The 18,282-nt window shown below is 37.1% G+C and overlaps 1 protein-coding gene across 1 annotated transcript in view; it reads left to right on the top strand.

Moving 5' to 3' along the window:
- MAGT1 (magnesium transporter 1) overlaps positions 1-18,282 on the top strand; it is a 79,867-nt gene that overhangs the window by 4,081 nt on the left and 57,504 nt on the right. The window contains exons 2-3 of the mRNA XM_059157480.1: positions 9,530-9,699; positions 13,227-13,344. Of these exons, the coding sequence (XP_059013463.1) occupies positions 9,530-9,699; positions 13,227-13,344 (288 nt within the window). The remainder of the gene's footprint in view (positions 1-9,529; positions 9,700-13,226; positions 13,345-18,282) is intronic.

Here is an 18,282-nt window from a genome sequence, read left to right as displayed (position 1 = left end):
CAGCTCATGTGATCCCGGGGTCCTGGATTCGAGTCCCACATCAGGCTTCCTGCTCAGCAGGGTGCCTGTTTCTCCCACTGCTTCTCCCACTGCTTCTCCCACTAGCTTGTACTCTCTCTGACAAATAAAAAAATTAAAAAGAAACTTTTCCTAAATTTATACAGTTAAAAATCACTCAAGTTCCTCCTGGTTGTCTATTGTTAAATGTAATGCCATCCTACTTACCTGATTATTTATACCTATAGTAGTGTTTTCACAGGAACATTGACTTATTCTCTAATATTTATTCAGTGCCCTTTTATATGCCAGGCACAATGGTTTATATGCATTATCTATAATCCTCACAATAACCCTGCAGAGTAAGTATTAACCCATTTAGGAAGATGAGGGAAGAGAGATTAAGAAGAGAGGTTATTGGGGACTTGCCCAAAGAAGACAGCTCTAGAGACTGAGCTGAGATTCCACCCCTGGTCTGACTCCAAACCCAATGCTGTCTGCTAGGTCACAAAGACTTCTTTTGCAATGACTTGTTTTATTTTTTTATGATGAATTATATCCGTCTGTGGTAGAAGAGGAGTTGTTTGTCCTTGCATCTGTTGTCATTTTAGGAAGGCAGCACGATAACCATGAAAAAACATGGCCTTTGATAAAATGATCCATGTATCTTGATCTACTTCTGGGAATCTGTAATAGAGAAATAAAATGAAATATAGAGAACAGTGAATGCACATAACATACCAAAACCTGATTATAATAATGCTAGGAAGATAGATTTCTGCCCATTTATCAGGTTTTTTTTTAATCTGTAAAACTTTATTTTTTTAATTTTTAAAAATATTTTATTTATTTATTTATTTGAAAGAGATCACAAGTAGGCAGAGAGGCAGGCAGAGAGAGAGAGAGGGAAGCAGGCTCCCCACCGAGCAGAGAGCCTGATGCGGGACTCCATCCCAGGACCCCGAGATCATGACCTGACCCGAAGTCAGCGGCTCAACTCACTGAGCCACCCAGGCGCCCAAAAAACAGTAAAATTTTAAAGAACGTATATGTTAATGCGACCCTAATGATCCTTAACCAGTTGCTGAGTCTCATTTTCCTTATCAGTAGAATGCAAAAATGCCTGTTTGCATATTGTGAAAATTAAATGAGGGCTGTAAAGTGAAAATTAAATGTGGGCTATAACAGATATATAATGCCATCCTTTGCATGTAGAAGACATTAGATGAATATTAGAAAATAAGACTGTGTTCCTCTGCAGTAGTGAAATATTTTTTGCCTGATCTTTTTGTGATGTTTTTATGGATATTCAGAAAATAGAATAATTTTGACAAAACAGCAATTTTGACTGCATATTTTGACAAGGCAGGCTGTTGTTGGAAAAACTTCTACCTTTTTTGACATTGCTTTGGAATCTGACAAATGAAATTGTCACATGTTTAAAATCTCTGGTTCTCTTTTTTTTTTTTTTTTAAAGATTTTATTTATTTATCAGAGGGGGGGTGGAGAGCAAGCACAGGCAGACAGAATGGCAGGCAGAGGCAGAGGGAGAAGCAGGCTCCCCGCTGAGCAAGGAGCCCGATGTGGGACTCGATCCCAGGACGCTGGGATCATGACCTGAGCCGAAGGCAGCCGTTTAACCAACTGAGCCACCCAGGCGTCCCTCTGGTTCTCTTTTTTTGAGATTTTGTTTATTTATTTGACAGAGAGAGACACAGTGGAAGAGGGAGAAGCAGGCCTCCCGCTGAGCAGGGAGCCCGATGTGGGGCTCCATCCCAGGACTCGATCATGATCTGAGCCAAAGGCAGACACTTTAAGACTGAGCACCCAGGCGCCCCTAAAATCTCTGTGATTCTTTAGAAAATACCTTATTACTAAGAATCAAAGGCCCAGTAGAAGTTGCAAAACAAATTGAAGTACCCCCTAAAACTAAAACATCAAGGAGAGGGGACAGAATATAGTTTAGCCCTGTCCAGAAAGTAGGTGCACTGAGAATGGAACAGATGACATTTAGGGATTAAAAATTCCCTCTTCTCTGCTTGCTGTCTGTCTCCTTCATTTGTTATCTGCCAGATAATGTTTCCACATTTGCTCAGTGTCACTCTTAATTTAAGGATGGAGTTGGAAATGTATTGCTTAACCAGGAATCTTATTTTACAAATGTCTGAGAACTAGTGGATGATTAAGAAAGCTAAAAATACCAAGAATTTTTATAAATAAACCCTGATGGTGTGGAACACAGATACAATCAAATAAGTTTGGGAGTGGGGGAAGGGAGGTGCCTTTTAGAGTAATTCAGACTGATGCTGTTTAGCTTTATTACTTCTGAAATTCAGAAGAAATCTTAATGGCAGGGTCAAATTTGAGCTTTAAGTGATTATGTATATGCTATTTTTCATGAGCAATATTCAGGGACAGTAGGAGAATTATAGTTGTTAAGACTTAATCTAGTTTACTAGAGCTAATTTAGATATATATTGTGCAGGAAGGTAGAGTGAAATCAAACTATTGCGTCATTGCCTTTTCTTGGCTCTCTTAATCCTTTATAGGCCTAAAATGTTCATCATACTTGATTATTGCTAATAGAATTAGAGATATTAATTGGCTTCCTGTTAGGATTATTTTGTGGTCATACTAATATAAATGTTTAAAGAGAACAGAGAGTACAAGCTTACTTAACTTTGCTGGCAAGTATTTTAATTGTGAATAATATTGCTGTTTTGTTTTGTTATGCTTTGTTTTGTTTGAGTCGAAAATAAATAATGTAGTCCAGGAAGGAAATTGATTATGAAAGTCCTTCCTTATATATTTAATGTTTTTTTATAGCAAGCCTATATTTTGTTTTGGATAAATATATCTAATGCAGATTAAAAATTGGATGGATGTATTTTCTTAAATGTTTAGTAAAGCTGTTAGTAGAAAAGTATTTGCATTGAGTTGTTTCCAAATCAGTTGCTATTTTTAGTTGCTGAATAATTTGTTTGATAAACCTCTTACTCTTCTGTACTATAGTCCTTTGTGGTTTTTAACTTTAAAGTATTAAATAATAGAAGGTCATAAAGGATATGGGCAACATTTTAATCCTTTTCTTTTGAAGGTTATGTCATTGGAAGATAAAGGGATATCTGGGGAGTGCAGAGTGTGACTTAGTGAAGATGCTGTAGAAAAACAAAATTTTTATTTCTGAGCCATAGCTTTCAGTACTCAAACAATGGGTTCATGACAAAGAATGAAAGGTATCCTAAGGAAGATGGTTTTTCAGTACTAGAGGTTTACTCCAATTAAGAAAGCTTTCAACTCAAATGTGAATAAATGAGAAATTCCTTTATAGAACCATATACTAGGGTCACCTGGGTGGCTCAGTGAGTTAAGCCTCTGCCTTCGGCTCAGGTCATGATCTCTGGGTCCTAGGATCAAGCGTCGCATCGGGCTCACTGTTCAGCGGGGAGCCTGCTTCCCCCTCTCTTTCTGCCTGCCTCTCTGCCTACTTGTGATCTCTGTCTGTCAAATAAATAAATAAAATCTTTAAACAAATACATAGAGAAGACAGAGAACTAGTGAAGGAAGTGGCTAGGTAGGACTTGTACTCTAAAAACTATAAAACACTGATGAATGAAATTGGAGATGACACAAATAGATGGAAAGATATTCCATGCTCATGCATTAAAAGAACAAATGTTAAAATGTCCATGCTACCCAAAGAAAGCTATAGATCTAATGTAATCCCCATCAGAATAATAACAGCATTTAACACAGAACTAGAATAAACAATCCTAAAATTTGTATGGAGCCACAAAAGACCCCAAATGGAAAACACAATCTTGAAAAAGAAAAATAAAGCTAGTGGTATCACAATTCCGGACTTTGAGTGGTATTACAAAGCTATAATAATCAAAACAGTATGGCACTGGCACAGAAATAGACACATTGTTCAATGGAACAGTATAGGAACCCCAGAAACAAACCCATAATTATATGGTCAGTTAATCTTTGACAAAGGATGCAAGAATGTGCAATGGGAAAAAGACAGTCTCTTCAACAAATGGTGTTGGAAGAACTGGACCATGTTCTTACATTGTATACAAAAATAAACTAAAAATAGAGTAAGGACCTAAATGTATGACCAGCAAAGTGTTAAATCCTAGAAGAGCACAGGCAGTAAAGTCTCTGACATTAGCTTTTTTTCCTTAGATATGTCTAGAAAATATGTCTGACATTGGGCAACATTTGTCTAGATACATCTGAGGCAAGGTAAACAAAAGCAAAAATTAACTGTTCGGGATTCATTAAGATAAAAAGCTTCTGCACAGCAAAGGAAACAATCAGCAAACTAAAGGCAGCGTACGGAGTGGGAGAAGATATTTGCAAATGACATATCCAATAAAGGATTAGTATCCAGAATTTATGAAGAATTTCTATAATTCAACACCAGAAAAACACAAATAATCCAATTAAAAATGGGCAGAAGACATGAATATACATCCCTCCACGGAAAGATGCTCAGTATCACTGATCATCAGGGAAATGCACAGTGAAACTACAATGAGATGTCATCTCACACCTGTCAGAATGGCTAAAATCAAAAACACAAACAAGTGTTGGTGAGGATGTGGGGAAAAAAAGGAACCCTTGTGTACTGTTGATGGAAATGCAAACTGGTGCAGCCACTGTGGCAATATGGTGGTTCCTCTAAAAATTGAAAACAATTACCATATGATCCAGTAATCACACTACTGGGTATTTACACAAAGAGTACAAAAACACTAATTCAAAAGGATATGTGCATCCCTGTGTTTATCACAGCATTATTTACAATAGCCAAATTATGGAAGCATCCCAAGTGTCCATTGATAGATGAGTGAATAAAGAAGATGTATATGTACATCCGTACTGTAGAATGTTATTCAACCAAAAAAAGAACGAAATCTTGCCATTTGCAACAATGTGGATGGAACTAAAAAGTATAATGCTATGTGAAGTAAGTCAGTCAGAGAAAGGCAAATACCATATGATTTCATTCATATGTGGAATTTAATAAGCAAAACAAAGGAAAAAAGAAACCAAGAACCAGACTCTTTTTTTAATAATTTTTTATTTTTAAAGTTTCTTTTCAGTGTATCAGAATTCATCGTTTATGCACCACACCCAGTGCTCCATGCAATACATGCCCTTCATAATACACACCACCAGGCTCACCCAACTTCCCACCCCCCACCCCTTCAAAAACCCTCAGATTTTTTTTCAGAGTTCACAGTCTCTCATGGTTCATCTCCCTCTCTAATTTCCCCCAACTCCCTTCTCTCCATCTCCCCATGTCCTCCATGTTATTTGTTATGCTCCACAAATAAGTGAAACCATATGATAATTGACTCTCTCTGCTTGACTTATTTCACTCAGCATAATCTCTTCCAGTCCCGTCCATGTTGATAAAAAAGTTGGGTATTCATTCTTTCTGATGGAGGCATAATACTCCATAGTGTATATGGACCACATCTTCCTTATCCATTCGTCCGATGAAGGGCATCTTGGTTCTTTCCACATTTAGCAACCATGGCCATTGCTACTATGAACATCGGGGTACAGATGGCCCTTCTTTTCACTACATCTGTATCTTTGGGGTAAATACCCAGGAGTGCAATTGCAGGGTCATAGGGAAGCTCTATTTTTTTTTTTAAGATTTTATTTATTTATCAGAGAGAGAGAGGGGGAGAGAGCGAGCACAGGCAGACAGAATGGCAGGCAGAGGCAGAGGGAGAAGCAGGCTCCCTGCCGAGCAAGGAGCCTGATGTGGGACTCGATCCCAGGACGCTGGGATCATGACCTGAGCCGAAGGCAGCTGCTTAACCAACTGAGCCACCCAGGCGTCCCATGGGAAGCTCTATTTTTAATTTCTTGAGAAATCTCCACACTTTTCCAAAGTGGCTGTACCAACTTGCATTCCCACCAGCAGTGTAAGAGGGTTCCCCTTTCTCTACATCCTCTCCAAAACACGTTGTTTACTGTCTTGTTAATTTTGGCCATTCTAACTGGTGTAAGGTGATATCTCAATGTGGTTTTGATTTGAATCTCCCTGATGGCTAGTGGTAATGAACATTTTTTCATGTGTCTGATAGCCATTTGTATGTCTTCATTGGAGAAGTGTCTATTCATGTCTTCTGCCCATTTTTTGACATGATTATCTGTTTTGTGTGTGTTGAGTTTGAGAAGTTCTTTATAGATCCTGGATATCAGCGTTTTGTCTGTACTGTCATTTGCAAATATCTTCTCCCATTCCGTGGGTTGCCTCTTTAAAAAACACTCTTAACTATAGAGAATGAACAGGTGGTTACCAAAGAGGAGGTAGATGGGGGATGGGTGAAATAGGTGAAGGGGATTAAGAGTACACTTATTCTGATGACCACTGAGTAATATATAGAATTGTTTAATCACTATGTTGTATACCTAAAACTAATATAATACCGTATATTAACTCTACTGGAATTTTTTTAAAAGTGTCTCAATCATTAAGATGTTACATTTGAGTTACCTAAAATATATCATATTCTTCAGTCATTCTAGAGAGATCAGGTAGTGTTTAATTATTAGGAATGTTGTATTTTTTTCCTGTTGTTCATCATTTGAATAGCTTAATGTTTATTTAAATTCCCTATGTTATGCATAGGTATTTATATAACATGTAGTTCCTGCCCTTAAGAATGAGAATGTATAACAGTAGTTCTGAAACTTCAGTGTCTATAAAGAGTCACTTGGGTTACCTGTTAAAATTTCATACTCTTGGAACCTACAGTGGACTTACTGAATCAGATTTACTAGAGGATGAAATCTGGAAGTCTTAACATCTAACAAGCTCCTTTATACCAGCCACACTTGTAGAAACTTGGGTCTAGAAAGTTTAGTACCCATTATGCTGAGGGCTTGCTCTGGGAAGTTTTGGTTTACTTTATCGCCACATTTATCTTTTATATTGTGTTTTGATCAGTAATGAATTAAAAATTGACTATATAATAAGATGATAAAAACATATTATACTGTGAAAATTCTTTTCAGTTTCCAGCAATGGTTCTCAATGAGGGAGGAGGGGAATTTTGCTCCTTGGGGTTGGTTATCTGGCAATGTCTGAAACATTTTTGGTTGTTGTAGTTGAAGGTCGGGGTACTACTGGCATCTGGTGGGTGAAGATGAGGGATGCTGTTCAACATCCTACAATGTGCAGGACAACTCTAGACAATAAAGAATTATCTGGGTCAAGATGTCACTATTGCCACTGTTGTAAAACCGTTGTTTAGAGTGATCTGTTTCCTCCATATCATTGTTCCACAAATCTTGTTAATTATTTGTTTTACTAATCTTTTGAGAGTGTGTATATTTCTCTGTGGGCTTAGAGTCTGTGGTTTTCCATTTGTGACATACTCATTTTATGGCTTTTACCAGAATTATTTTGAATGTGCTACAAAACTAATTTTTTGCATTTTTTTCTCTGTTGTTCATAGGTATACTCAGGAAATTTTTTTCAGTATAGGCTGAATTCAGCCATGCTTCAAAGGCAAATCATGCATTTTTACAATCCATGTTACTATTCCCTTCCTGGGAAAAGCAAGTTCAATATTTTTTAAGATTCTATTTACTTATTTATTAGAGCAAGCGCATGCATGTGAACAGGGACAAAGGAAGAGGAAGAGAATCTCAAGCCGACTCCCTGCTAAGCACGGAGCCCAACATGGGGCTTGATCCCAATGACTCTGAGATCATGACCTGAGCTGAAATCAAGAGTCAGATACTTAACTGACTGAGCCACCCAGGCACCCCGAGTTTTGATGGTTTTTAAAAGTATAACTATTAATCCTTTGTCAGATACATGGTTTGGAAATATTTCCTCCCACTCTGTAGCTTGTCTTTTCCTCCTCTTAACATGGTCTTTCCTAGAGGAAAAAAATTTATTTTGGTGAGGTTATCTTTTTTTTTCTTTTTTATGAATCATGCTTTTTGGCTTCAGGTCTAAGAACTCTTTCCCTACCCCAAGGTCCTGAATGTTCTCTCCTAATTTTTTTCTGAAACAAATTTTTTGGAATAAGCTGTATGCCCAGTGTGGGGCTTGAACTCACAATCCTGACATCAAAAGTCGCATGCTCCACTGACTGAGCTGGCCAGGTTCCCCTTTTTCCTTTTTGTCTAAAATGTTCATAGTTTTCATTTTTATGTTTAAGTATATAATCAGTTTGACTTAATTTTTGTATAAAGTATGAAGTTTAGTTTGAGATTCCTATTTTTGATAATGGATGTCCAATTGCTCCAGCACTATTTGTTGAAAAGACTAGCCTTGCTTTACTGAGTTTTTGCACCTTTATGAAAAATCAGTTGTCTATACTCAATGTAGGTCTGTTTCTGTGCCATTGATCTATGAGTCTATTCTTTCATCTGTACCACTCTGCCTTGCTTACTATAGCTGTATAGTAAACCTTAAAATCAGGTAGAGTGATACCCCATTTTATTCTTTTTTTTAAAGATTTTATTTATTTATTTATTTATTTGCTTCTCAGAGAGAGAGGGAGGGAGAGCACAAGCAGGGGGAGCAGAAGGCAGAGGAAGAAGCAGGCTTCTGCTGAGCAAGGAGCCCCATGTGGGAATTCATCCCAGGACCCTGGGATCATGACCCAAGCCAGAGGCAGGTGTTTAACTGACTGAGCCACCCAGGTGTCCCCTCCCATTATTATTCTTTATTTTCAAGATTGTTTTAATACTCCAGCTTCTTTATAGGTGTGTTTTGTTTTTATTTTGTTTTGGTTTTGAGAAGCAAAATCTTGTACAAAACTAACTGGTTTGGGGCACCTGGGTGGCTCAGTTGTTAAGCGTGTCTTCGGCTCAGGTCATGATTCCAGGGTCCTGGGATTGAGCCCTGCATCAGGCTCCCTGGTTGGCAGGAAGCCTGCTTCTCCCTCTTCCCCTGCTTGTGTTCCCTCTCTCACTGTGTCTCTCTCTCTGTCAAATGAATAAATAAAATCTTAAAAAAAAAACTAACTGGTTTAACTCAACATTCTTTGGAATCTTTGGCAAATGAAATGTTTTATGATTTTATATTTTGTTTATTAGTATAAATAAGTAATTCACATCAACAGTGTGGTATCCGATTAAATCTCATCATGAAATAATAGAATTTTAAGAATAATTATTATCAGGCCCAATTACCAGATTTTATTTTTAGGTTTCTCACATTTTCTATATGCCTCTGCTTGTTAGTCTTTGTTTTAGGTAAGTTGCCTAGTTAAAAGGAACTTCAAGGGGCGCCTGGGTGGCTCAGTGGGTTAAACCTCTGCCTGCAGCTCAGGTCATGGTCTCAGTGTCCTGGGATTGTGCCCCACATTGGGCTCTCTGCTCATCAGGGAGCCTGATTCCCCCTCTCTCTCTGCCTGCCTCTCTGCCTACTTGTGATCTCTCTGTCAAATAAATAAATGAAATCTTTTTTTTTTTTTAAAGGAACTTCAAATGCCATGCTGAGAACATTAACACCATGTTCCTCCCTTTTTTTCTTTTTTAGATGGTGTTATCAGAAAAGGTTAGTCAACTAATGGAATGGACCAATAAAAGACCTGTAATAAGAATGAATGGAGACAAGTTCCGTCGCCTTGTTAAAGCCCCACCAAGAAACTACTCCGTTATTGTCATGTTCACTGCTCTCCAACTTCACAGACAGTGTGTTGTGTGCAAGTATGAACTTTCAACTACACTTTAAGATTAAATAACATAATATTTTAACCATTTCTCAATCCCAGAATAACCAAATTAGTTCAGTGGGTACATAAACAATTATTGCGTGTGTCTTACTTAGGATGTCTGTAGTAGCACATACTGCCCCTTTTATAGTCATTTCTTGGTTGCCCACATTAGTGGGCACAAAGTGGGAACAAAGAGCAAGGATAAAGTATTGTGATAGCCATGATAGGAATAACTTATAAATTGAATAATCGTCGTATAAATTGGTATCAACTTATATAAATGTATGCCAGTTGGATTGATGTAGTATTTTATTATTTGTCAGTGCTTTCAGGTTCGTACTCTTATTTTATACAACAAGCCCAGAAGGTAAGTAAAGCAAATATTCTCTCATTTATGAAGAGATAGGTTCCAGAATCTTTTACCTGGTCTACCCAAAGCTAGAGATACTTAATAATGCGATAATGATAGCTACATCCCAATTTGGAATTACAAGAGAATGTTTTTAGAAAATAAAGATGTATAATTTAGAGATATTTCCTTTTTTTCTAGATTATTCTGAGTGATTAAAAACCTTGGAAATGGAGACTAATCTCACTTAAACTTTCATCAAACATTGGTTTATTGATTTTATTTTACTGTTTCTAAATGATCTTGGGAAAAAAGATTGATATTTCTTTTAACAAAAAGACTATATTTATTTTATTTATTTTTTTAAAGATTTTATTTATTTATTTGTCAGAGAGTGCAAGAATGAGCACAAGCAGGCGAAGTAGCTGGTGGAGGGAGAAGCAGGCTCCCCACTGAGCAAGAAGCCTGATACGGAACTCGATCCCAGGACTCTAGGATCATAACCTGAGCTGAAGGCAGACGCTTAACCAACTGATCCACCCAGACATCCCAGGATATATTTCTTTAAACAAAATTAAAAATAGTGGGTACTAAAACATAGGTTAGCTTTTGCTTTTTGTGTTTTTTTAACTTATATTTTTAGATCAATATGTGACCAGGGAATTCATGTTAAATAAAATGACAAAGCTACCCTGTGAAGAACTTATTTAATAAACTCTTGAAGGCTTTCCAATTTCTGACAGCCTGTGTGTCCATGTGAAGGATTAGGCAATTTTTTTTAGAATATGCATTATGCTACCCCAAGACTTGCCAACTCTTCTTAAAGGATTTTCCCCCAGAGGTAGGAGATAGTCAAGATATTTGATCCCAGAGTACTTATTTTTGGGTACATATGTTGGATAGTAGGTATTAATTATGCATAAACTTAAAATCTGGAATCACTCTTAATTTAGTCATTTCACTCAGCAGTCAGGAGTATACAAAATCTTAGGGAACAAACACAAACCTCTTCATAATTCTGTACTAAATGCAAATTAATGACATTCTTATTAAACTAAGTTTTTTTTTTAGTATCTTTCTATAAGACCAAATTTAAAATTAGCTCACATTTTCCTAAACTCATTCAAAAAATAAAATTAACAGCAGTGTGTATAATACTATATATTTGGTGCTATCAGGATGAGAAGTATAAGATATCCTACCCTTATCATTGGCTAGGAAAATGAATTCCGCATGTGAAAATTTAGCTTCCATTATAGGGCAATTTATAAGTAAGTACCAAATGGATTATGTGCATTATAAATAATACAGAGGGGCGCCTGGGTGGCTCAGTGGGTTAAAGCCCCTGCCTTCAGCTCAGGTCATGATCGCAGGGTCCTGAGATTGAGCCCTGCATCAGGCTCTATGCTCAGCGGGAAGCCTGTTTCCTCTATTCTCTGTCTCTGCCTGCCTCTCTGCCTACTTGTGATCTCTGTCTGTCAAATAAATAAATAAAATCTGTAAAAATATATATATACTACAGAACTTCAGGACAGACATATAACAGGAAGATTGGGTTGGTCTAATGGAGACGAAGGGATTTGTATTAGGGCTAGATAGATGGATCAGATTTAGATAGAAGCAGGATATTTTGGTTAGAAGTAAAGATAAGTGCAGGGGTACAGCGATAGTGGTAAATAAAGTGCCAGAATTAAGAGATCTTGTTTTATACTGATAAGTAGTAAGGCTACTAATATTTAGTTGCCTTATTGGAACTGGATGATAAAGAACCTTGAATAACCAGTGAAAAGCTTGGAGACTGTTCTGAAGGTAGTAGAAAAGCAACAGTGGAGAAGAGTAGGAGTTTCAGGAAGATAGTAATTTAGGAAGATTGATGTATATTGTAGTGTAAGAAGGATTGGAAGAGGAGAAACTAGAGTCAACGTTTTATATTGTAACATCTGATATTAAGGATCTGACTTTAGCTGATAGCAGTGAAAATAAATGGGAAGGGATGGAGTGAAAAGATAATCGCAAATGAAGAATTATCACATCTTGGAAACTGAAAGCATATGGGCAATAAGGGAAAAGTCAAATATGACTTGAGGTTTTAATTAATCTCAATTCCCTAGATCCTTGTTATCTTTCACCCTAATAATTCATCTGACTGTATTTTTATTTACTAAATAATGTCATGTTAGATTTATAAAATGGATTACTATTATAGTATACTTTCTCTGGAAATACTTCAACCTCGTCTTTGAACCCTTAAAAATAATTTAGGATGTTAAAAATTGTTCAGACAATTAGCTGGATTTTTCCAATGACTGCCTAAAGACCTCTGAGATAAGAAACAAGCACAATGTATGAAGCTGAATCAAGTAACTACTTTCTATTGAAATTCCCAACACTTAGAATAAGGCTTCTTTTATGCCAAAACAATGGCAATATTTTCCAAGGTTTGTCCTGACCCTGTCAACAGAACCTGACTGATGTTTGTCTCTCTCTCACTCTCCCTCTCTCCTTCTCTCTGTGTCTCTGTCTGTCTATCTCTCTCTCAAAAATATTTCTCCCATTGCAAAAACTGCTATTGCTTCTTTGGCTCTGTTCATTTTATTTTATTTTTTTTAAGATTTTATTTATTTATTTATTTGACAGGTAGAGTTCACAAGTAGGCAGAGAGGCAGGCAGAGAGAGAGAGAGAGAGAGAGAGGGAAGCAGGCTCCTCACCAAGCAGAGAGCCCAATGTGGGGCTCAATCCCAGGACCCCGAGATCACAACCCGAGCTGAAGGCAGCGGCTTAACCCACTGAGCCGCCCAGGCGCCCCGGCTCTATTCATTTTAAAATGTTCATTTAAAAATAATGGTTTTTAAAAAATGTTTTAATGTATTTTTAAAGTATTTTTAAAATAATGTATTATTATTTTTAAATAATGTTTTAAAATGTTCATTTTAAAATATATGGGGGTGCCTGGGTGGCTCGGTTGTTTGGCATCTGCCTTTGGCTTAGGTCAGGATCCCAGGGTCCTGGGATTGAGCCCTACATCTGGCTTCCTGCTTGGAGGGAGGCCTGCTTCCTCCTCTCCAACTCCCACTACTTGTGTTTGTCTCGCTGTGTTTCTCTCTGTCAAATAAATAAAGTCTTTAAAAAATGTTTTATATGTTATCTTCATTTATCTGATTATATCCAGGCAAGCTGATGAAGAATTCCAGATCCTGGCAAACTCCTGGCGATACTCCAGTGCATTTACCAATAGGATATTTTTTGCTATGGTGGATTTTGATGAAGGCTCTGATGTATTTCAGATGGTAAGATCTTTGGCTTATGTTATTAAGTAGGGATAAGTTAACTATAGATAAAGTGGAATATATCTTTTTCAATAGGCACAAGAAGTTTTATTTATATATTTCTTATTATTTAAGTATACTGGGTATATGTTGTTATATTGCTTTCAGGTGTACAACATAGTGATTTGACAGTTCCATTCATTACTTAGGGCTCAACATAAGGGTAATCACTGTCCATTACCACACAATGTTATTGCAATATTATTGACTATATACCCTATGCTATAATTTACGTTTCTGTGACTTCCTTATTTTATAACCAGAAGTTTGTTCCTCTTAATCCCCTTCACCTATTTTGCCCATCTCCACTTCCCTCTGACTATCAACCATGTTTGTTCTCTGTTTTTCTGAGTCTATTTGTTTGTATGTTTTTTAGATTCCACATGTAAGTGAAGTCATATGGTTTTTGTCCTTCTCTGTCTTATTTCACTTAGCAAAATACCCTCTAGGTCCAGCCATGTTGTCATAAATGGCAAAATTTCATTCTTTTTTATGGCTTAGTGATAGAGTGTGTGTGTGTGTGTGTGTGTGTGTGTGTGTGTACATATTTTGGCTATTATAAATGTCTCTGCAATAAATAAGAATTTGTATATCTTTTCTAGTTCACGTTTTCATTTTCTTTGGGTAAATACTCAATAGGGAGAAGCAGGGAGCCCAATGCAGGGCTCGATCCCAGGACCCTGGGATCATGACCTGGGCTGAAATCAGACGCTTAACGACTGAGCCACCCAGGAGCCCCCCTCCCCATTTTTAAATTGGATTTTTTGGTTCTTTTTGGTGTTGAGTTATGTATGTTCTTGATATATTTTGGATAGTAACCCCTTATTGGATATGTCATTTGCATATATCTTCTTCTATACAGTAGGTTGCCTTTTCATTTTGTTGGTGTCTTTCAGTATGCGAAAGCTTTTAATTTTGGTGTAGTCCCAGTAGTTTATTTTTTACTTAATTTCCCCTGCCTGAAGAGACATATGCATAAATATGTTTTGGGAGCCAATGTCCAAGAAATTACTGTGTATGTTTTCCTTTAGATTTATGGTTTTATGTCTTACATTTAGGTCTTTAATCCATTTTAAGTTTGTTTTCGTATATGGTATAAGAAAGTGGTCTAGTTTTATTCTTTTATGTAGCTGTCCACTTTTACCAGCATAGTTTGTTGAAGAGACCATCTTTTCCCCTTTGTATCTTCTAGCCTCCTTTTTCTTGATTCATTGACTATATAAGTGTAGGTTTATTTCTGGGCTCTCTATTCTCTTCCATTGATCTTTGTGTCTGTATTTGTGCTAGTACCATAATGTTTTGATTACCTAGCCTGGTAGTATAGCTTGAAATCTGGGATTTTGATATATCCAGCTTTCTTCTTCTTTCTCAAGATTGATTTGGCTGTTTGGGATCTTTTGTTGTTCCATACAAATTTTAGGAGTATTTGTTTTAGTTCTGTGGTAAATGCTATTGGTATTTTGATATGGATTACATTGAATCTGTAGATTTCTTTGGGTATTGTGGACATTTTAACAATACTCTTCCAATCAATGAGCATGGTATATTTTTCCATTTGTTTGTGTTGTCCTCAATTTCTTTCACCAATGTATTATAGTTTTCAGAGTAAAGGTCTTTCACCTCCTTGATTATATTTATTCCTAGGTATTTTATTCTTTTTGGTATAATTGTAAATGGAATTATTTTCATAATTTTTCTTTTTGCTACTTAGCTATTAGTGTATAGATATGCAGCAGATTTCTATATATGAATTTTGTATTCCATAGTATCACTGAATTCATATACTAGTACTAATATATTTTTGGTGGAATCTTTAAGTTTTCCTATATATAGTATCATGTCCTCTGCAAATAGTGACAGTTTGACTTCTTCCTTACCAATTTGGATATCTTTTATTTCTTTTTTTTTAAAGTTTTAATTTATTTATTTTTACAAGAAAGAGAGAGCATGCACACATGAGTGAGGGAGGAGGGGCAGAGGGAGAAGCAGACTCTCCACTGAGCAGGAAGCCTGATGTGGGACTTGTTCCCAGGACCTTGAAATCATGACCCAAGCCAAAGGCAGACCCTTAATTGACTGAGCCACCAAGGTGCCCTGGATATCTTTTATTTCTTTTTCATGCCTGATTGCTGTGGCTGGGACTTCCAGTACTATGTTGAATAAAAATGACAAGAATGCATATCTTTAACTTGTTGCTGATCTTAGAGGAAAAACCTTTAGGGTTTCACCATTGAATATGTTCGCTGTGGGTTTTTCATATATGGCCTTTATTACGTGGAGATATGTTTTTTCTAAAGCCACTTTGCTGAGAGTTTCTATTGTGAACAGATGTATATTGTCAGATGCTTTTTTTATCACACAGTTTTTAATCCATCCTTTTGTTTTTTTTAAATTTTTTTTTTTTTAAGATTTTATTTACTTATTTGTCAGAGAGAGAGCGAGAGCAAGCACAGGCAGACAGAGTGGAAGGCAGAGTCAGAGGGAGAAGCAGGCTCCCTGCAGAGTAAGGAGCCTGATGTGGGACTCGATCCCAGGACACTGGGATCATGACCCGAGCCGAAGGCAGCTGCTTAACCAACTGAGCCACCCAGGCGTCCCAATCCATCCTTTTGTTAATATGATATATTACATCAATTGATTTGTGAATATGGAATCATCTTTGCATCCCTAGAATAAATACCAGTTGATTGTGGTTAATGATCCTTTTAAAGTATTGTTTAATTCAGTTTGGTAATATTTTTTTAAAGATTTTATTTATTTGACAGACAGAGAAGACAAGTAGGCAGAGAGGCAGGCAGAGAGAGAGAGAGGAAGGGAAGCAGGCTCCCCGCTGAGTAGAGAGCCTAATGTGGGGCTTGATCCCAGGGCCCCGAGAATGACCTGAGCTGACGGCAGAGGCTTAACCCACTGAGCCACCCAGATGCCCCTCAGTTTGATAATATTTTGTTGAAGATTTTTGTGTCTGTGTTTATCAGAGATACTGGCCCATTGTTTTCTTTATTGTAGTGTCTTTTTTTTTAAGATTTTATTTATTTTATTTGACAGAGAGAGAGATCACAAGTAGGCAGAGAGGCAAGCAGAGACAGAGGGGGAAGCAGGCTCCCTGCTGAGCAGAGAGCCCGATGCGGGTCTCGATCCCAGGACACTGAGATCATGACCTGAGCCGAAGGCAGCGGCTTAATCCACTGAGCCACCCAGGCGCCCCTATTGTAGTGTCTTTAATCTGGTTTTGGTTCAGGGTGATGCTGGCCTCACAGAGTAAGTAAATTTGGAAGTTTTCCTTCCTCTTCTATTTTTTTTTTTTTAAAGATTTTATTTATTTATTTGAGAGAGAGACAGTGAGAGAGAACATGAGCGAGGAGAAGGTCAGAGGGAGAAGCAGACTCCCCATGGAGCTGGGAGCCCGATGCGGGACTCGATCCCAGGACTCCGGGATCATGACCCGAGCCGAAGGCAGTCGTCCAACCAACTGAGCCACCCAGGCGTCCCCCTTCCTCTTCTATTTTTTAGGATATTTTAAGAATAGGTATTAATGCTTCTTTAAATGTTTGCTGTAAAATTTACCTATTAAACCATATGGTCCTGGATTTCTTTTTCTTAGGAGGGAATTTTTAAAAGGTTTTATTTATTTGTTTGAGAGAGAGAAAGAGAACATGCATGCACAAGCGGGGCGTGCGGGTGTTGAGCAGAGGTAGAGGGAGAAGCGAACTCAGCTCAGCAGGGAGTCCAACATGGGGCTCAATCCCAGTACTGCGGGATCATGACCTGAGCAGAAGGCAGCCATTTTAACCAACTGGGCTACCCAGGTGCCCCTGTTGCATTTTTTTTGGATGACCCAGGAGCATTTTTTTGGATGACCATTTTAATTTCATTAGTAGCAATGAGTCTGTTCAAATTTTCTATTTTTTCCTGATGTACTTTGGAAGATTGTACATTTCTATGAATTTATCAGTTTCTTCTTTGGTCCAAATTATTGACCTATAATATTCAACAATATTCTCTTATAATCCTTTGTATTTCTGTGGTGTTGGTTTTTATTTTTCCTCTTTCATTTCTGATTTTATATATTTGTATCCTCTATTTTTGTGTTATTAGTCTGATAAAGGTTTATCACATGTTTTCATCTTTTCAGAGAACCAGCTCTTGGTTTCATTAATCTTTTTTTTTTTTAAAGATTATTTATTTATTTATTTAACACAGAGAGAGAGAGAGAGAGAGAGAGAGAGAGAGAGAGATCACAAGTAGGCAGTCAGAGAGAGGAAAGCAGGCTCCCTGCTGAGTAGAGAGCCTGATATGGGGCTTCATCCCAGGACCCTGAAGGCAGAGCTGAAGGCAGAGAGCTTCCCACTGAGCTGCCCAGGTGCCTCTCATTGATCTTTTCTATTGTCTTTTTTTAAGTCTTTATATCTTAATTTCTGCTCTAATTTTAATTATTTACTTTCTTCTAGTAACTTAAGGCTTTTATTGCTCTTCTTTTTCTAGTTCCTTTAAGTGAAGGTTAGATTAGGATTTTTTTGTTGTTTTTTCTTTAGGTAGGTTTCTATTGCTATTAATTTCCCACTTAGAACTGTTTTTTCTATGTCCCAAAGATTTTGGACTGTTATTTTTCCATTTTCATTTATCTCCATGTATTCTTCAATTTCCTTTTTGATGACTTTGTTGACCTATTGTGGCATTTTTTTTTTTTTTTTAGTTTCCGTGTCTTTGTGTTTTTTCTAGTTTGTTTTTCCTGTAATTAATTTCTAGTTTCATACCATTTGTGATTGAAAAGATGCTTGAATATATACAATGGAATATTACTTAGCCATCAGATAGGATGAATAACCTACCATTTACATCAACATAGATGGAACTGGAGGATATTATGCTGAGTGAAATAAGTCAATTGGAGAAAGACTG

The sequence above is a fragment of the Mustela lutreola genome, chromosome X, assembly GCF_030435805.1.
Source record: "Mustela lutreola isolate mMusLut2 chromosome X, mMusLut2.pri, whole genome shotgun sequence".
Classification (NCBI taxonomy): Eukaryota; Metazoa; Chordata; class Mammalia; order Carnivora; family Mustelidae; genus Mustela; species Mustela lutreola.
This window is presented reverse-complemented; position numbering and strand designations above follow the sequence as displayed.